This window comes from Heterocephalus glaber, unplaced genomic scaffold (genome assembly GCF_053883595.1).
Source record: "Heterocephalus glaber isolate CG9 unplaced genomic scaffold, H.glaber_assembly_v1.0 deba00000281, whole genome shotgun sequence".
NCBI lineage: Eukaryota > Metazoa > Chordata > Mammalia > Rodentia > Bathyergidae > Heterocephalus > Heterocephalus glaber.
In genome coordinates, this window is record NW_028258139.1 from 15,697,960 (window position 1) to 15,715,120 (window position 17,161).

Sequence of the window (17,161 nt, forward strand, 5' to 3'; positions counted from 1 at the left end):
GGCCCAATAATGGTCAAGAATGATCTCATCCACCAGGTGGCTGCCAGGCCCATCCCGGGGACTGCAGCCTGAAGTTACAGTAGAGGGCAGCCAATTAAAACTATACGCAGCCTTACTTTGTTTCTTACAGAGTTTTCTGCAGAGAGGATCAAGTGTGTACACAGTAGCCCACAGTAGAATTTCATTCCCTAAATAATCATGTTGTGGATTATTAAAGAAGAAACTAGAATAGAGTTTAGGTGCCGTTTCCAGTGAACCAATGAATCTTTAATTTGGGGGTGGTAATAGAGAAGGGCAGGAAGTTGCTGATTGTTTTTTGATGAACTAACTTCTTCATCCTGTAAAAGAGCTCTGGATTTAATGAGGCCATTTCAATTGATAAACATCCAACTCTCCAGCCAAAGTGAGCTTTGAGTTGCTTTGAGTAGCTTGGAAGCATTTAAAACTTAAACTTTTAGGTTAAGTTTACTATCTGAAGAAGTAATACAGGCATTTATTCAAAAAGGGGCACAGAGGCCCAACATTCTGGGCAGTTTTTCAGATGCTAATTAGGATGCAGCCTCTATGGCCTTACCTCCTTCCTCCCATGGTCCAGACTTTTCTCTCATACTTGTAATCGTTGCCATAACCTTGCTTGCAAATTTCTTCTACTAGAGCTTCTGGAGACAGTAAGAGATGCTCAGTGGCATTCTGCAGTGGGATAGGCTGGTCTTGCCTTACGACCTGGCTGGTGTGGTTTTTTTCTTTCCCATGATTCCAGCCACACCAGGACCCAGAGCTGTGTTCCAATATGGGGCAGATAAGCCCACTTTTAATCACTGCTCATCTGTTAGGAGATATCCAGTATCTTCCTAGATATGTTTCCTTGTAAGTACAGTTGATGAGTTAAAATCCATGGGGGAAAAGGTGAGGTTTTTTTTTTTTTTTTTTTTCTGTCATTACTCTCAGTTTGTTTTCTATCACTTTCCTAATTAGCATTCCACTGTTGCTTAGCATGATCCCAATTAGCCTTAATATGTTAAGGAAAGTCAGGTTTTTTTTTTTTTTTTTTAAGGAAAGTCAGGTTTTTAAAACATGAAGAATTTCCAAGTGGAATCTTTAAAAATAATCCAGTCTTGGATGCTTTATCCCTGGAATTCTGCTTTACTCATGGCAGTTTCAGAGGTCAAATACAATATTATTGGTTCTGCAGCAACTTATGCTAAATGAATTATGTTTCCTTTAGGTCAGGTGCTTTGAACAATTGTTTTTCTAGGGGGTACTTTTTATAAAATGACATTTGATGCAAAATGTCAAGCTGTGAGTGAATGCCACAACTGTTTATTGGGTCACATTTCTAGCTGAACATGCCCTCAGAATTCTTTCCCATATTTAATAAACCTTTCATATGACTAGCTTTTCTCTTCCCGCAGAGGGAACTACTGAGAACTCCGTAGAAATCCAGGTGACATCTTGCTTTTGGGTAGAACCATGGTATGGAACAGGAAGCACTTCGTGTTCCAAGAAAAATGAATCCTTTTACACACAAGTACACGCTCAGGATCAGACACTGTTGGGTCCAGGGTCCATCTGCATGTTTTCAGCAGGGACAAAACCATAGTGTTTTCATTTCATCTAGTGTTGTAATCTTTGCACCAGGGACTGCTTTCTGTGTTCACAAATAAGTACAGTATTGTCTTGAGGGGAAGAGGAGGCAAGGCTTTGTTGACCTACTGTTTGTCAGGTGCTGTGATAGGCACTTGACATGCATTACCTTAGTCCTCACAGTGGCCTGTTGAAGTTTGAAGGGAATCAGAGAAAGTGTGTTGAGTATAATCCTTGATGAGAAGAATATCAGTTTCTAAGCATCCCCTGGTGTGTGGATTATTGTGGGTGATGCATGATATTATATATGTGACCCAAAATCTACTGGGCCTGGGACATGGGCCTATCTATTGGGTTCTGTAGGACACTTTGTGTAGTTCAGGATGGGACTGTACTAGGTACCTGAGATCCCATCCAGCTGGGAAAGGTGGTAATTTTTTTTTTTGATTGTTTGACTTCGTTAATATAGGAGAGGCAGCACTGAGACAGAAAATTTAATCCCGAAATCTTAGTGATTCAATACACAAAAGTTTTATATCTCACTCATGCAAGTTTGATATGAGTTGGGCAGTTTTCCAGGGCCTCCCTGGGCTTGCTCAGCGATCCAGGTGCCCTGTCTTGGGGCCCACTTTATCAACATCTGGCCTCCATGAACTGCCATGTGGTGGCAAGGAAGAGCTGAAGCCTGGCACATAGATTTAAAGTGTTTTGTCTCAGGTGGGCCTGTAGCTTCTGCTCCCGACCTGGTGGCTGAGCTGCACATCTTCTTGCCTTACTTTCAGGCAAAGTGGGAGGTGGTGTAAGGAGAGCATGCAGATGCATCATGGTTAGGGGGTACCCACCCTCACCAGCCCTTCTTGTCTCCCCCACACCTACCTTATCCTGACTTCCAGTCTCAGACCTCAGAGTATTCCAGACCTTAGCTACCATCTTGCCAGACTCTTCAGAGGGAGATCTTAAAATGCTGTGGGTTGAAGGCATAGTGCCTCTTGTCTTCATCAGTTTCTACCCATGGAATCTCAGAGAGTATAAATATACTTCATCATTTTCGTGTCAGTTTCCTCATTGACAATGTGGACATGACAGTAGTAGTACTCAAACCCAGAATGTGGTTGTGGTGCTTGATTGGGTAGCATAATTCCTGTCTTAGTTACTTTCTCATCACTGAGACACAATACCTAACACCTTCAAATTAGAGGAGGAGAGGTTTATTTTGGCTCACAGATCGAAGGAGTTTCAATCCATAGTCCATTGGCTCCAAGGCATGGCAGCATGGCAGAGGTGAGACAGCTCATGGCATGGCGGCAGGAAGCAGAGAGTGATCAAGAGGAGAGGGAGGTAGGGAGGTAGAGGGACCCTTCCAGGGCACGCCCCCAGTGACCTTTCTCCTCCTACCAGGCTTCAACTCCCAAAATCACATGCAGCTGTAAGCTTATCAGCAGTAATCCACTTTTGAGTATCATGTATCCATGATTCAGTTACCTCCCAGAAACCCACTTATGAGTGCATGAGGCTGCAGGGGGCATCTGGATATAAACCGTAACAATGCTTAAGTATGCTCAGGTTCCATAGATGAGTGAGTCTTCAGTGGAACACGAGGATGGACTGTGGCGATGGATAAGCAGTCACCCATGTGGACAAAGCAGGGAGGATGTTTGCCTTTCCAAGGGCGACCTTCTGCTTGCTTGGACGAGACTTTCACTTCTGCTTGCTGTGGGCAGGCCCCTTGGGGCTGGGAGAAGTAGAGAGAGAAGACCCACCCTCTGCTGAGCAGAGGGCACTGTGCCAGGAGCATTTAACCTGGTCTTTACCCTAGCTCCGCGTGGGAGGCATTGGGTTCACCAACATGTTGCAGACAGTAGCCTAGGCTTGGAGGAGGCAGGCCATTAGCCTAAGGCATGCAGCTTGTGGGCAGGGCAGGTGGTTCCAGCCTGGTCCTCTCATGACAGGCTACCCTTGGGCCCAGATCTCTGGGCCACAGGGGTTCTGGCACTTTGTTTTTTTTGTTGTCATTGTTAAATTCTTTTATTGGTACATTTTAGGTATACAACACAGTTACATTTCTCATTGGGAATTGTAGCTCTACATAATGCATCTTGGTTCTTATTTTTTCCCCATTCCTAGCCCTCCCACCACCCCCTCCACCCTTCCCTATTTACAAAGACTTTATTTCCATTTTTTCCATTTCTCAGCACTTTTCCTTTCCCTTCTTTCCTTTCTCCTGCCCCTCCCACTACCCCTACCCCTTTGGACCTTTTCTTCCTATTTTGTATTATCGATTATTCATTCTAATCATTGGTACATTTTAAGTATACAATATAATGACATTCATCATTGGAAATTTGCACCTTTACGTAATCTCACTTGGTTCTTATTTTTCACCCTTGCCCAGCCCTCCCTTCAACCTCTCCATTCCTCCCTATTTACAAGGATTTTGTTCCTATTTTTCCATTTTCTCATATTAATCCCATTCCCTTCTATCCTTTCCCCTAGCCCTCCCACTTCCTTCCCCTTTGCCCCTTTTCTTCCTATTTCACATTACCTATTATACATTTTAGTCCTTATTTACACTTACAGTTTCTCACACCAGGGAAACTATTTGGTATTTATAAATGTGTGTCCTATTTACTTCACTTAAGAGTATCGCCTCAATGTGCATCTACTTAGCTATAAATGTCTCTAATTTCTCATTTTTGATGGCTGAGTAGTACTCCATTTTATAAAAAAAGCACATTTTCTTTATCCAGTCTCCAGTTGATGGGCATTTGGGCTGTTTCCAAGTTTTAGCTATCACAAACTGTGCTGCTATGAACATGGGCGCACATATATCACTGTGGTATGACTCTTTTAATTCTTTGGGGAAGATCCCCAGCAGTGGAATAGTGGGGTCAAATGGGATTTCCAGTCCTAGTTCTTTGAGGTATCTCCATGCTGATTTCCACGGTGGTTGCACCAGTCTACATTCCCACCAGCAGTGGAGGAGGGTTCCTCTTTCCCCACTGCCCCGCCGGCATTTGTTATTGGTTGATTTCATGATAGCAGCCATTCTTTCTGGAGTGAAGTGGAATCTCAGCGTTGTTTTCATTTGCATCTCTCCAGTGACCAGTGATGTTGAACATTTTTTCATGTATTTATTTGCTATTTCTACTTCTTTGTGTGAGAAATGTCTGTTCATTTCAGATGCCCATTTTTGGATTGGGTCTTTAAATTTGGGAGGTCTGATCTTTTTAAGTTCTTTATAGATTCGAGATCATAGACCTTTGTCTGAGGAAGAGCAAGTGAGAATTTTTTCCCATATTGTGGGTTGTCTCTTCACACTGCTGGTGGTTTCTCTTGCTGTGCAGAAGCTTTTTAATAAGAAGAGATCCCACTTGTTGATTGTTTGTGCTAGTTCAAGGGCAACTGAGGTTTTGTTCATAAAATCTTTTCCTACACTGATGTCTTCAAGAGTTCTACCTAACCTCTGTTCCAACTGGTTCAGAGTTTCTATTTTAATATTTAGATCTTTAATCCATATCGATTTTAGTTTAGTGCATAGCGAGAGATAGCGGTCTAGTTTTTTTTTTTCCCATTAAGTTTATTGGTACATTTTAGGTATAAAATACAGTTACATTCATCATTGGGATCTTGTACCTTTACATAAGTATCTTCATTCTTTTTTTCCCCTTCCCTTGCCCTCCCTCCACCCCCTGCACCCTTTCCTATTTGCAAAACTTTGTTTCCATTTTTTTCCTTTTCTCATATTTTTTGTTTTCCCTTTTTTCCTTTCCCCTACTCCTCCCACTTCCCCTGCACCTTTAGACCTTTTCTTCCTGTTACACAATATCAATTATACATTCCTAAAATTACAATATCAAGATCTAGGGGACATTACCACAGATTTTACAGAATTTATAAGGATATAAAAAGCATATTTGAAAAATCTGTTTTGAAATAAATTTGACAACTTCTAAGAAGTACCTTGGAAGACAAATTAATGAAACTAACTCTGGAGAAAATATAAAATTTGAATAGCACCTATTAAAGAAAGTATATTCCTAGCTTGAAAACCTACCTATATGACAACAGCAGGCTCATATACATTTTAACTGATAAATTATATCAAACAATTAAAGCAGAAAAAAGAAGGAACACTTCTCCTCTCATTTTAGGAAATCAATATTGTGCTAATCCTAAAACTGGATAAAGATAATAGAAGAAAAAAGTATGAACATAGATAGAAATTTGTTTAACAAAACCAAACTATTAGAAGTCAGATCTGGCAGGATGTAGAAAGTGGCTTTGTTATAGGGATGGCAGTGTTGGTTCAGCATTGGAAGATCCACCCCCAAAAGTCATAATTTTAACAGAGGAAAGGAAAAAGCCATATGATCCTGCCACTAGTTGGAGAAAAAGTATTGGACTAAATTCCACAGCTGTTCATGGTAAAAGCTATCAGGAGACTAGAAGTAGAACAGAACCTTCTCAACAGATTAAAGACATATACTCCATACTTCCAGCGAGAATGCCTTATATGAATGGTGAAGATGCAATGCTTTCTTCTTAAGGTGGGGAACAAGGGCAGATATGCTTACTCTTTATCTGTCCATTAAACTTTGAAACCTAGACCCCACCAAAATAGTCTGGCAATAAAATGACACAATTAGGATAGGATTGGCAAGGTAGAAGCCAAATCTTTATATGTAGATGAAATGATCATCTACAGAGAAAATGCTAAGAAATCTCTAGGAGCCCCTAGAACTTGTATTTGAAATTAGCAGGATTAGAAAACACAAGGTATGTATAAAACTTCAGGTCTGTGTATACTTGCTATAAATGAAGAATTGGATATTGAAATTTAAAAGTTATGTAGGAGTACACAGGACCTAGAAAAGTTAAATAAAAAAAAACAGAAACAGTGTTGGAAGACATTTAGAGCCTAATTTTAAGACTTCTTCTAAAGCTACAGTAATCAAGGCAGTGTTGGTGTAAGAAAGACATATAGTTCATTTGAATAAAACAGAGAATCTAGAAATAGAACCACACATACATGGGTCCCTGAGTTTTGAAAGATTATTTAACATTAGCATTTTATAGAACATAAACTCAATTCAAGAGCCGAGGAAGAGACAGTGTTTTCAGCAAACGGCACTAGAACATCTGATATCTGTATATAAAAAATTAACCTCAACCTTTTATTTCCATACATGAAAATCACTTGAAGGGATCTATGAACCTAAATATAAAAGCCTAAAAGTATAAAAGTTTAAGAAGAAATTATAAGGGAAAATGTTTATGAATTCAGGGTAGGCAAGAACTACCTAGTATACAAAAGACATGATGTCTAAAAGAAAAAAATTGATAAATGAGATTCCATCAAAATTTAGAACTTTAAATAACATCATTAAAATGAAAAGTAGTCCTTAAACAGACCATATTTCCAATGCATATAACCTATGAGCAGAATATGTAAAGAATTCTTAGAGCTCATTAATAGACAACCCAATTAAAAAGTAGACATAGGAAGATGATAAATAGCCAATACATCACAAGGAAATGTGTGCAAATCTAGAATCAGAAAAAATACAAATCAGTACAATAGCAAGATTGAATTATACACCCATTAGGGAGATGAAGTTAAAAGTTTCAAAAGCCTTGTCATGACTTTTTCTTTTTTGTTGGATTCTCCCCTTTTGCGTTTAGTTTGTCACGCCCAATGGATTCATTCTGGTGGGTTTCCTGGGGTTGTGATCCTCATTGTGTTTTCCTAGGGTATTGTCTAAAAGTTTTTGGAGTGCCGGTTTGATATTCATGAAGTTCCTGAGGTGCTCTTTATCATGAAAGTATCTTATTTCTCCATCAATTTTGAAAGATAGTTTTGCAGGCTACATCAATCTGGGTTGGAGGCCGTTTTCCTTTAGAACTTGAAATACATCACTCCAAGCTCTTCTTGCCTTGAGGGTTTGCATTGAGAAGTCTGGTGTGATTCTGATGGGCTTTCCTTCTTTTCTCTCACTGCTTGTAGGATTTTGTTCTTCTGTTGGATTTCTGGAATCCTAACTATTATATGCCTATGTGTAGATTTTTTTTGATTAAGGCTAGCTGGAGTCCTATGTGCCTCACTTAACTGTATGTCAAGTTCTTTTGCCCTCCTTGGGAAGTTTTCTGCCATCACTTCTGTGAACAGTTTTTTTATGTCATCTGGAGTCTTTCCTCTTTCTTCATTGACTCCAGTCAGTCTTATGTTATTCTTCTTTGCATTGTCTAGCAGCTGCTGGATTGATTTCTCATGTTCCCTTACAATTTTAAAGCAATTTTTATTTTCCTCCTCACTCATTGCAATCTTATCTTCTGTATATGAAATTCTATGCTCACATTGGTTCATTCTGCTGTGCAGACTTTCGAAGGAGTTTTTAATCTCTTGGAAATGTATTTGGATCTGTTTTATGGATTCCATTTGTTTCCTATGTTGGGATTCCATCATGTTTCTCAGAGCCTCTATTTTTTTATCTGTGTCCTCTCTAGATTTATTAATCATGTCTTGCACCATGAGCACAATTTTTGCTGTTACCTGAGTAATTATTTCTGATTTCATTTTTCCCAGATCCTCTTTTGTTGCCAGTTCAGAGAGTCTAGGTGGTTGAGTATCAGATTGTTCCATCTCATTTCCTTTTGGGGTTGCCGTAGGTGATCCAGAAGTCTGTTTTTTGAGGCTTGTTTACATGTCTTCTCATTTCCACGGGGGAGGGGGTGCTTCTGGTGCCCACGCGGCTCATCTGCCCTAGGAACGTGGGATGATGGCAGGGGAGCTTCCTTCCAGGTTCTGGGACCAGCTCAGCTTCTCTGCCCTAGGAGCTTGGGATGGCGGCGCAGGGTAGCTTCCTTCTGAGTGCTGGGACCGACTCAGCTTCTCAGCCCTAGGAGCTTGGGATGGTGGCGGGGGAACTTCCTTCTGGGTGCTGAGACTGGCTCAGCTTCTCTCTATAGGTCTAGTTTTAGTCTTTGGCAAGTTGAAGCCCAATTTTTCCAGCACCATTTATTAAAGAGGCTATCTTTCCTCCAGTGAGGGTGTTTGGCTCCTTTATTGAAGATGAGATGGCTGAGTGTGTCTGGCATTGTTTCTGCATCTTCTAATCTGTTCCACTGGTCCTCAGGTCTGTTTCTTTGCCAGTACCATGCTGTTTTTATCACAGTAGCTTTGTAGTATAGTTGCAGGTTGGGGATTGTGATACCCCCTGCCATGTCTCTGTTACCTAGAATTGCTTTTGCTATTCTGGGTGTCTTCTTGTTCCAAATGAATTTTTGGATTGTTTTCTCAAGGGCTATGAAGTATGCTGCTGGGATCTCAATTGGAATTGCCTTGAATGTACATAGCAGTTTTGGAAGTATGACATTTTCACTATATTAATCCTTCCTACCCAGGAGCAGGGGATGTCTGTCCATTTTCTGATATCATCTTCAATCTCTCTTTTCAGAGTGGTATAGTTTTCAGAGAAGAGGTCTTTGATTTCTTTTGTTAGGTTGATTCCTAGGTATTTCAGTTTTTTGGATGCTATTGTGAAAGGAATTATTTGCCCTATTTCTCTCTCAGTGAGTCTGTCATTGGTGTAGAGGAATGCTGTTGATTTTTGTGTGTTAACCTTCTAACCAGCTACTTGACTGAATTTGCTTATTAAGTCTAGAAGACTTTTGGTGGAGTTCTTGGGGTCTTCTATATAGAGTCTCATGTCATCTGCAAGTAATGACAATTTGATTTCCTATCTTTATTCCTTTTATTTCTTTCCCTTGTCTAATTGCCATGGCTAATATTTCCAAAACTATATAGAACAAGAGTGGTGATAATGGACATCCTTGTCTTATTCCCAATTTTAGTGTGAAGGATTTCAGTTTTTGACCATTTTAGTATAATATTGCCTCTTAGTTTTTCATAGATGGCTTTTATCAGTTTGAGGTAGAGACCATCTATTCCAATTTTTTATAGGGTTTTTATCATAAATGCATGTTGGATTTTGTCAAATGCTTTTTCTGCATCATGGAGATAATCATATGGTTTTTGTCCTTGGCTCTATTGATATAGTGTATTACATTGATTGATTTGTGTATGTTGAACCATCCCTGCATCCCTGGGATGAATCCCACTTGATCAGGGTGTATGATCTTCTTGATGATCTCCTGCATTCTATTTGGCAGTATCTTATTGAGGATTTTTGCATCTCTGTTCATTAGTGAGATTGGCCTATAGTTGTCCTTTTTGGTTAGGTCTTTCTCTGGTTTGGGGATCAAGGTGATGCTTGTTTCCAGGAATGAATTTGGGAGTATTGCTTCCTTTTCAATTTCATTGAAGAGTTTAAACAGTAGTGGCAGCAGTTCCTCTCTAAATGTCTTATAGAATTCAGCAGTGAAGCCATCAGGGCCTGGGCTTTTCTTAGTTGATAAGTTTTTAATTATGTTTTCAATTCCATTGGTTGATATTGGGTTGTTTAGAATTTTTAGGTCTTCTTCATTCAACTTTGGTAATTCATATGCATCTAGGAGTCTGTACATTTCTTCTGTTTTTTCCATCTTATTGGCGTATACGTTCTTGAAGGAGGTATTGATGATCCTGTGGATTTCTGCTGGGTCTTTTGTAGTTTCACCCTTTTCATTCCTAATTGCATGGATTTGGGCCTTTTCTTTCCTTTTTCTGGTAAGGTTGGCTAAGGGTTTGTCAATTTTGTTGATTCTTTCGAAGAACCACTCTTGGCTTCATTGATTTTTTTGTGTCATCCTCTTAGTCTTCATTGCATTGATTTCTCCTCTGATGTTTATAATTTCCTCCCTTGTATGAGCTTTGGGGTTGTCCTGCTCTTCTTTTTCTAGAAGCTTGAGTTTCAGCATCAGGTTGTTTAATTGGGCTCATTCTGTTTTCCTTAAATGTGTATTCACTGCTATGAATTTCCCTTGTAAGACTGCTTTCGTTGTGTCCCATAGATTCCAATATGTTGTATTGTCTTTGTGATTTAATTGAAGCAACTGCCTGATTTCTCCTTCAATTTCCTCTGTGACCCATTGTTTAATCAGAAGTGTGTTGTTCAATTTCCACATGTTTATGAAATTTTTTGAGTTTCTTTTGCTATGGATCTCCAATTTCATTGCACTATGGTCTGATAATATACAGGGGATAACTTCAATTCCTTTGCACTTACTTCAACATGTTCTATGTGTGAGTATGTGGTCTATTTTGGAGAATCACCTATGTGCAGCTGAAAAGAATGTGTATTCTGAATTTTTAGGGTGGAAGACTTTGTAAACATCTGTTAAGTTCATTTGTTCAAGAGTTCGATTGAGGTCTAGCATTTCATTACTTATTTTTTGTCTAGGTGATCTATCTATTTGTGATCTATTAGTTGATCTATCTATTAGTGGGGTGTTGAGGTCCCCCACTACAATTGTATTAGTGCTTATATGACTTTTCATGTCCTTTAGTGTTTGTTTCATATAGTTGGGTGCACTAGTGTTTATTGCATAGATATTTATGATTGTCATCTCTTCCTTTTGGATTGTTCCCTTTACAAGGATGTAGTGTCATTCTTCATCTCTCTTAATCAGTGTTGCTTTGAAATCTCCTTGATCTGCAAAGAGGATAGCTACTCCTGCTTTTTATTGGGTTCCCGTTGCATGGAGTATTGTTTTCCACCCTTTAACTTTCTGTCTATGAGTTTCCTTTTGAATGAAGTGTGTTTCTTGTATGCAGCATATTGTTGGATTTTGCTTCTTGACCCATTCTGCCAGTCTATTTCTTTTGATTGGTGAATTGAGACCATTAACGTTAATGGTTATAACTGAAACATATTGACTTGTCATTGCCATGACTTTTTCTTTTTGTTGGGTTCTCCCCATTTGCATTTAATTTCTTGTCGTGCCAGATGGGTTCATTCTGCTTTGCTTCCTGGGGTTGTGATCCTCAATGTCTTTTCCTAGGATATTGTGTAAAATTTTTTGGACTGCTGGTTTGGTATTCTCAAAGTTCCTAAGGTGCTGTTTGTCATGAAAGTATCTTATTTCTCCATCCATTTTGAAAGATAGTTTTGCAGGGTACATCAATCTGGGTTGGAGGCTGTTTTCTTTTAGGGCTTGGAATATGTCATGCCAAGCTCTTCTTGCCTTGATGGTTTGTGTTGAGAAGTCTGCTGTGATTCTGATGGGCTTTCCTTTGTATGTGATTTGTTTCTTTAACTGCTTGTAGAACTTTGTTCTTCTGTTGTGTTTCTGGAATCTTAACAATTATATGCGTATGTGTAGGTTTTTTTTGATCAAGGCTATTTGGATTCCTATATGGCTCACTTATCTGTATGTCAAGTTCCTTTCTCCTGCTTGGGAAGATTTCTGCCATTACTTTTGTGAAGAATTTTTTATGTCATCTGCACTCTCTCCTGTTTCTTCATTGAGTCCAATCAGTCTTATGTTATTCTTCTTTGCATCATCTAGCAGCTGCCGGATTGATTTCTCATGTTCCCTTATAATTTTGAAGCAATTTTTCTTTTCCTGGTCATTAATTGCAATCTTGTCTTCTATGTTTGAAATTCTGTCCTCACATTGGCTCATTCTGCTGTGCAGACTTTCGATGGAGTTTTTAATCTCCTGGAAATCTGTTTGTATCTGTTTTATGGATTCCATTTGTTTCTTGTGTTGGGATTCCATCATGTTCCTCAGCTCTTCTCTAGATTTATTAATCATATCTTGCACTAGGAGCACAATTTCTATTGTTATCTGAGAAATTTTTTCTGATTTCATTTTTTTCTAGATCCCCTTTTGTTGCCAGTTCAGTGGTTCCAGGTGGTTGAGTATCAGAGTGTTCCATCTCATTTCCCTTTGGGGTTGCTGTAGGCAATCTGGAAGTCTGGTTTTGAGACTTTTTTACATGTTTTATCATTTTGAATGGGGGGCGGGTGGGTGCTGTTGGCGCCCGCGCGGATCACCTCCTCTGAGCTGGGAGACGTGGGACAGGGGCTGGGCGCTGCAGTAGGGATGGTGGCCCAGAAGCCCCTTCCTTTGAGCCGGGAGCTGTGGGGACAGAAGGTGTCCCAAAAGCCCTTTCTTCTTTGCTGGGAGCAGTGGGAGCGATGGTGGCCCGCAAGCCCCTTCCTGTGGGCCAGGAGCTGCGGGGACGGAAGGTGTCCCAAAAGCCCTTTCCTCTGGGCTGGGAGCAGTGGGAGTTATGGTGGCCCGAAGCCCCTTCCTCTGGACCAGTGGCAGTGGGATGGCGGCTCCAAAGCCCCTACCTCTGGGCCGGGAGGGGTGGGATGGATGGCAGCCTGGAAGCCCCTTCCTCTGGGCCGGAAGTGGCAGGATGGATGGCAGCCCAAAAGCCCTTTCCTCTGTGCCAGGAGCAGCGGTAGGGATGGTGGCCTGGAAGCTCCTTCCTGTGGGTCGGGAGCTGCGGGGACAGAAGGCATCACAAAAGCCCTTTCCTCTGGGCTGGGAGCACTGGGAGTTCTGGTGGTCTGGAAGCCCCTTCTGTGGACCAGGAGCAGTGGGACGGTCACTCAGAAGCCCCTACCTCTGGGCTGGGAGGGGTGGGGTGGATGGCAGCCCAAAAGCCCTTTCCTCTGGGCTGGGAGCAGGGGGAGGGATTGTGGCCTGGAAACACCTTCCTCTGGGCCAGGAGCAGTGGGACAGCTGCTCAGAAGCCCCTACCTCTGGGCCCGGAGTAGCGGGAGGGATGGTGGCCCGGAAGCCCCTCGGTTCTGCCACTTTGTCCTGCTAAGTGTGAATGCTTTTCCTTCCCTCAGTTTGTCACTCATTTTCCCTGTTTTTCTCACACATGGTTTTGGCGGGGGTGGGGTGGGGGTGGTTATTCTGGGACCCAGCTAACAAGGCTGAGGATGCATTTGTGTTCTGTATGAAATAACAGGCATGTGAAGCTGCTGAGCCTTCCCACCAGCCTCCGGCCCCAGAAAATGAAAAGCTTGCTGGGTCAGAACATGTCGACCAAAAGTCCCTTCATCTACTCACCCATCATTGCCCACAACCGTGGAGAGGAGAAGAACAAGAAGATTGGTAAGACTACTTCTCTGGGCTTCCTCTCTGTACACTGCTGCCTGGTTTCCAGAGGCTCTTCTGTATTTTCTGGACACAATTTCAGGCCTATTAATCCGTGTGTGCACACATGCACAACTCTCATAGAAGGGTATTTGATCTGCTGCCTTTGTCTAGCAGTTGCCCATAGGTCTGATCTGTTTAAAATCTACTTCATAAAAGGCGATTTTGTGGAAATTCTAAAAACCAGAAAGACCTGGAATATCACATGGCAGAGACAGGGAGTGCATTGTGCGTGTCTCTTTTGGTCTCTGTTCCTCTTGTTATAAAGCTACAGAGATCTAACTGCCTGGGTGACCTTGTCTAATCCTAATCACTTCCCATGGGTCCCACTTTTAAAACTACCATTCAGATTAAGTTTCCATCACAATATTTCACAATGAGTATTGAGTATTGACACATGAACCCCTGGGGAACACACTCAGTCCATACCCAAACCATGAGAGTATTCAACAAATTCTAGGAGATAGTCAGCATTTTATTATAAAATAGGCTTTGTACTAGATGATTTTGCCCAACTGTAGGCTAACATAAGTGTTTAGGGCACATTAAAGATAGGCTAGGCTATGATGTTTGGTAGGTGAGGTATATTTAATGCATTTTTGACTTAGGATATTTTTGACTTACACAGTTTTATTAGGATGTAAGTCGAGTAGCATCTATATGTCACACAGTTTCTACCCTCAACAGATTTTCCCATTCAATTCATGCAGACAGGATACATGCATATGAGAACTTGAAGACTGAGACAAGATGTAAATGAAAGTTCTCTGATGATTAGAACTATCAGCAATTGTACCTGTTTACTCACCACTGAATGGAATAGCCAGACTGTGTTGGATAGCTAGAAGCAGGCCTATAGTCTCTGAGGGGAACCCTGGAGAGGGTCAGAGCAGCTGTGCCTCTGGGGGGCACTGTGGCTTCCTGTGGTGTGCTGCCAAGTGTTCCAGCTGTTCACTGTTAAGATGAGAAGAAAGAGACATGAAAATGAAAGGAAGAAACATGGAGTAATGCCTTGAAAAAGGGGAGCTGTACTGAATGTTGCTGAATTTCTGAAAAGATGAATGCAAAGTATGTAGCACACTGCAGGGTCTATGTGCATGGATGTATATATGTGTATGTGTCTTTGAAATTTCATTTTTAGCCTTTGATTTTGAGAGATAGCCCTGGCCTCAGAACTTCACCTCTACTTCTCTTGTCCGGAAAAACATATGTAGGTGATGGGACGTATAGGAGCTGGTGGACATAGTGGGTAACCAGGAAGGGCAGACTTCCTTCTCCAGACCTGCTCCAGCCTATATCACAGGGAGCAGGAGAGAGTGTGGGGCACTGCTTCCCAGCACCCCATGGGAATACCGCCTTTCCTTGCCTGGAGGCAGAACACTGGGGTCGTGCTTAGTGGCCCTGTGATGATGGCAAGTTGCTTTCATTACCTTCCTTGATGGACCTAGACCAGTCATTAGAGAGTTGATGGAACTCTTCTCGCATGGCCCTTCTGGAGTATTCAACTTTCTTGCAAGGTTTCACTCTTGTTTAGATAAAAACTTCTAGAGGTGATTTAGGAGACTGGAGAGGTGAGACTTCTCAGACCTGGTAATATACTTATGGGGCTCAGTGCAAAATGAAAGCCTGGGGCCTTTTATTAAATCATTTTTTAAAAAGAATTTTGGGAGAATGACAGCAAAACATTGAGCAAATGTGAGGCCTCTAAGCAAAAGGCCACTGCCATCAACTACATGGATCACACATCCCTGAAGGTGGCCCAGATTTGTTATTTTTCTCTCTTCAATCTTAAGTATAATTGTTGAGGCTTCTTTTTATATAAACAGTACTCTACATTTGTGAAAAAGGCTAAAGCAAACATTATCCAGTGATTCCCATAGCTGTTCAATGCTGACATTGTAGGGATCATTATCTTCCCTATTTACAGGTGAGGAAATTGAGACTGAGTAAGTACAAATTACCAGCCCTAGATCAGGCAGCTAGCAAGTGGCAGAGCTCAGTTTCTGTCCAAGTTCTGATGACTCAGTGCCCAGGGATGTTTTTTCCTTTATAGAATGGCTTTCACAATAAGTACCTGCTCATTTGGGCTGAGGATAAATTCAGGGGTTCTTCTGAGACACAATAAAAAGTTCAGTCAAAATACATATTAGTAGGAAAATACAATTTATATTCTATAGCATCTGATATCTTTTTGGCAATATTCTGATCAGTGAGTACCTGCTCACAGGCTTAAAGAATCACATATACCTTAATTTAAATTTCTAGCCTCTGTAACTGAATCTCTGCTTCTACCTGGAGGAGTTACTGTCGCAGTAGGGGACTCAGAGTATTAGCGTTCTTAAGACCAATTCCCACTGCACTGTGGAGTAATTTACTGGTCTTTGTGTCTATACATACGTGGACAGCATGATTGTGATCTGAGCTCTACTCTGAGGAGGTGATGAAGAGTCTTGTCATTTCTTGGCACTGCCAGGCTTCATGCTGAGTTGGCAGCTGCCCCAGGGGCAGTGTGGCGCCATGGACAGGCTGAGCCTCTCAGGTGGACCTGCTACAGCTTCCCACCGTGTGACCACAGATGACTGATGTGCTACCCACGGAATGGGGCATTTAGGGGCTGCCTTGGAGGGTTGTTCTAAGAGAGTGAGAGTGTTCCTACAGCACCTGGCTGCTGTTCAGAGAGGCCTTGGGAGCAGTGATATGAGCAGCACTAGGTTTTGGGACACAGTGAGAAGTCAGAGGGCCTGATGCAGACCATGCTTAGTAGCTACTAATAGATAACTTATAGGGGATCTTAATGACATCTGCACAACTCCTTTGCTTTTGTTACAGACCATCACATAATTATGGTATCTTCCCTCCAAGGAAGGGATTGCATCTGGCATGCACACTGGGCCTTGGGACATGGAGGTCAATTCAGAGTTCTGCCTCTGGATGGCAGCTAACTTGGGAGTGGGGCAAAGAGGAGTCACTCTTGTGTTACAGTCTTAGGGGCATAGGGAGGTCATGCCCTGTGCCTCTTACAAGTGACCCCAGTGGCCTCTGTCTACATTTCTGCCCTTCAGGCCAGTGAGGTACTACAGTCTTTTGGCTCTACACTAAAGGCAATGCCACCTGGACGAATTGCAGTGTTGTGAAGCTTCATCTGACACACTGGCAGGAGTGTTGCCTGCTGAAGACAGTGAGTTACATCCTTCACATCATGTCACAGTGGCTGACACCAAGCTCTACTTTGTTTCAGAGCTGGCAGATAAGCCAGCTCTGCATTGTTACCACAAGGCAGTTACAGTACATACCACTTTGGTGGACAAATACATTGCCATAGGAATCAGCTGAAACCCTGAAAACTGTGCCTAGAAGCCCACTACCATGGATTCTTATGTGTGTTTTGTAGATTTCCAGTGGGTTCAAGGAGACGTGTGTGAGGTCCAGCTGATGGTGTACAACCCAATGCCATTTGAGCTCCGCGTGGAGAACATGGTATGCATTACCTGTCATTTGGCCTTTTCAGGTTAAAAAC

The 17,161-nt window shown here is 41.7% G+C and overlaps 1 protein-coding gene across 12 annotated transcripts in view; it reads left to right on the forward strand.

Annotated features, from left to right (window-relative positions):
- Trappc9 (trafficking protein particle complex subunit 9) overlaps positions 1-17,161 on the forward strand; it is a 737,148-nt gene that overhangs the window by 159,474 nt on the left and 560,513 nt on the right. For all 12 annotated transcript variants that reach the window (XM_087187236.1, XM_087187240.1, XM_004837901.4 and 9 more), the window contains 2 exons: positions 13,457-13,602; positions 17,036-17,121. In XM_087187236.1, the coding sequence (XP_087043362.1) occupies positions 13,457-13,602; positions 17,036-17,121 (232 nt within the window). The remainder of the gene's footprint in view (positions 1-13,456; positions 13,603-17,035; positions 17,122-17,161) is intronic.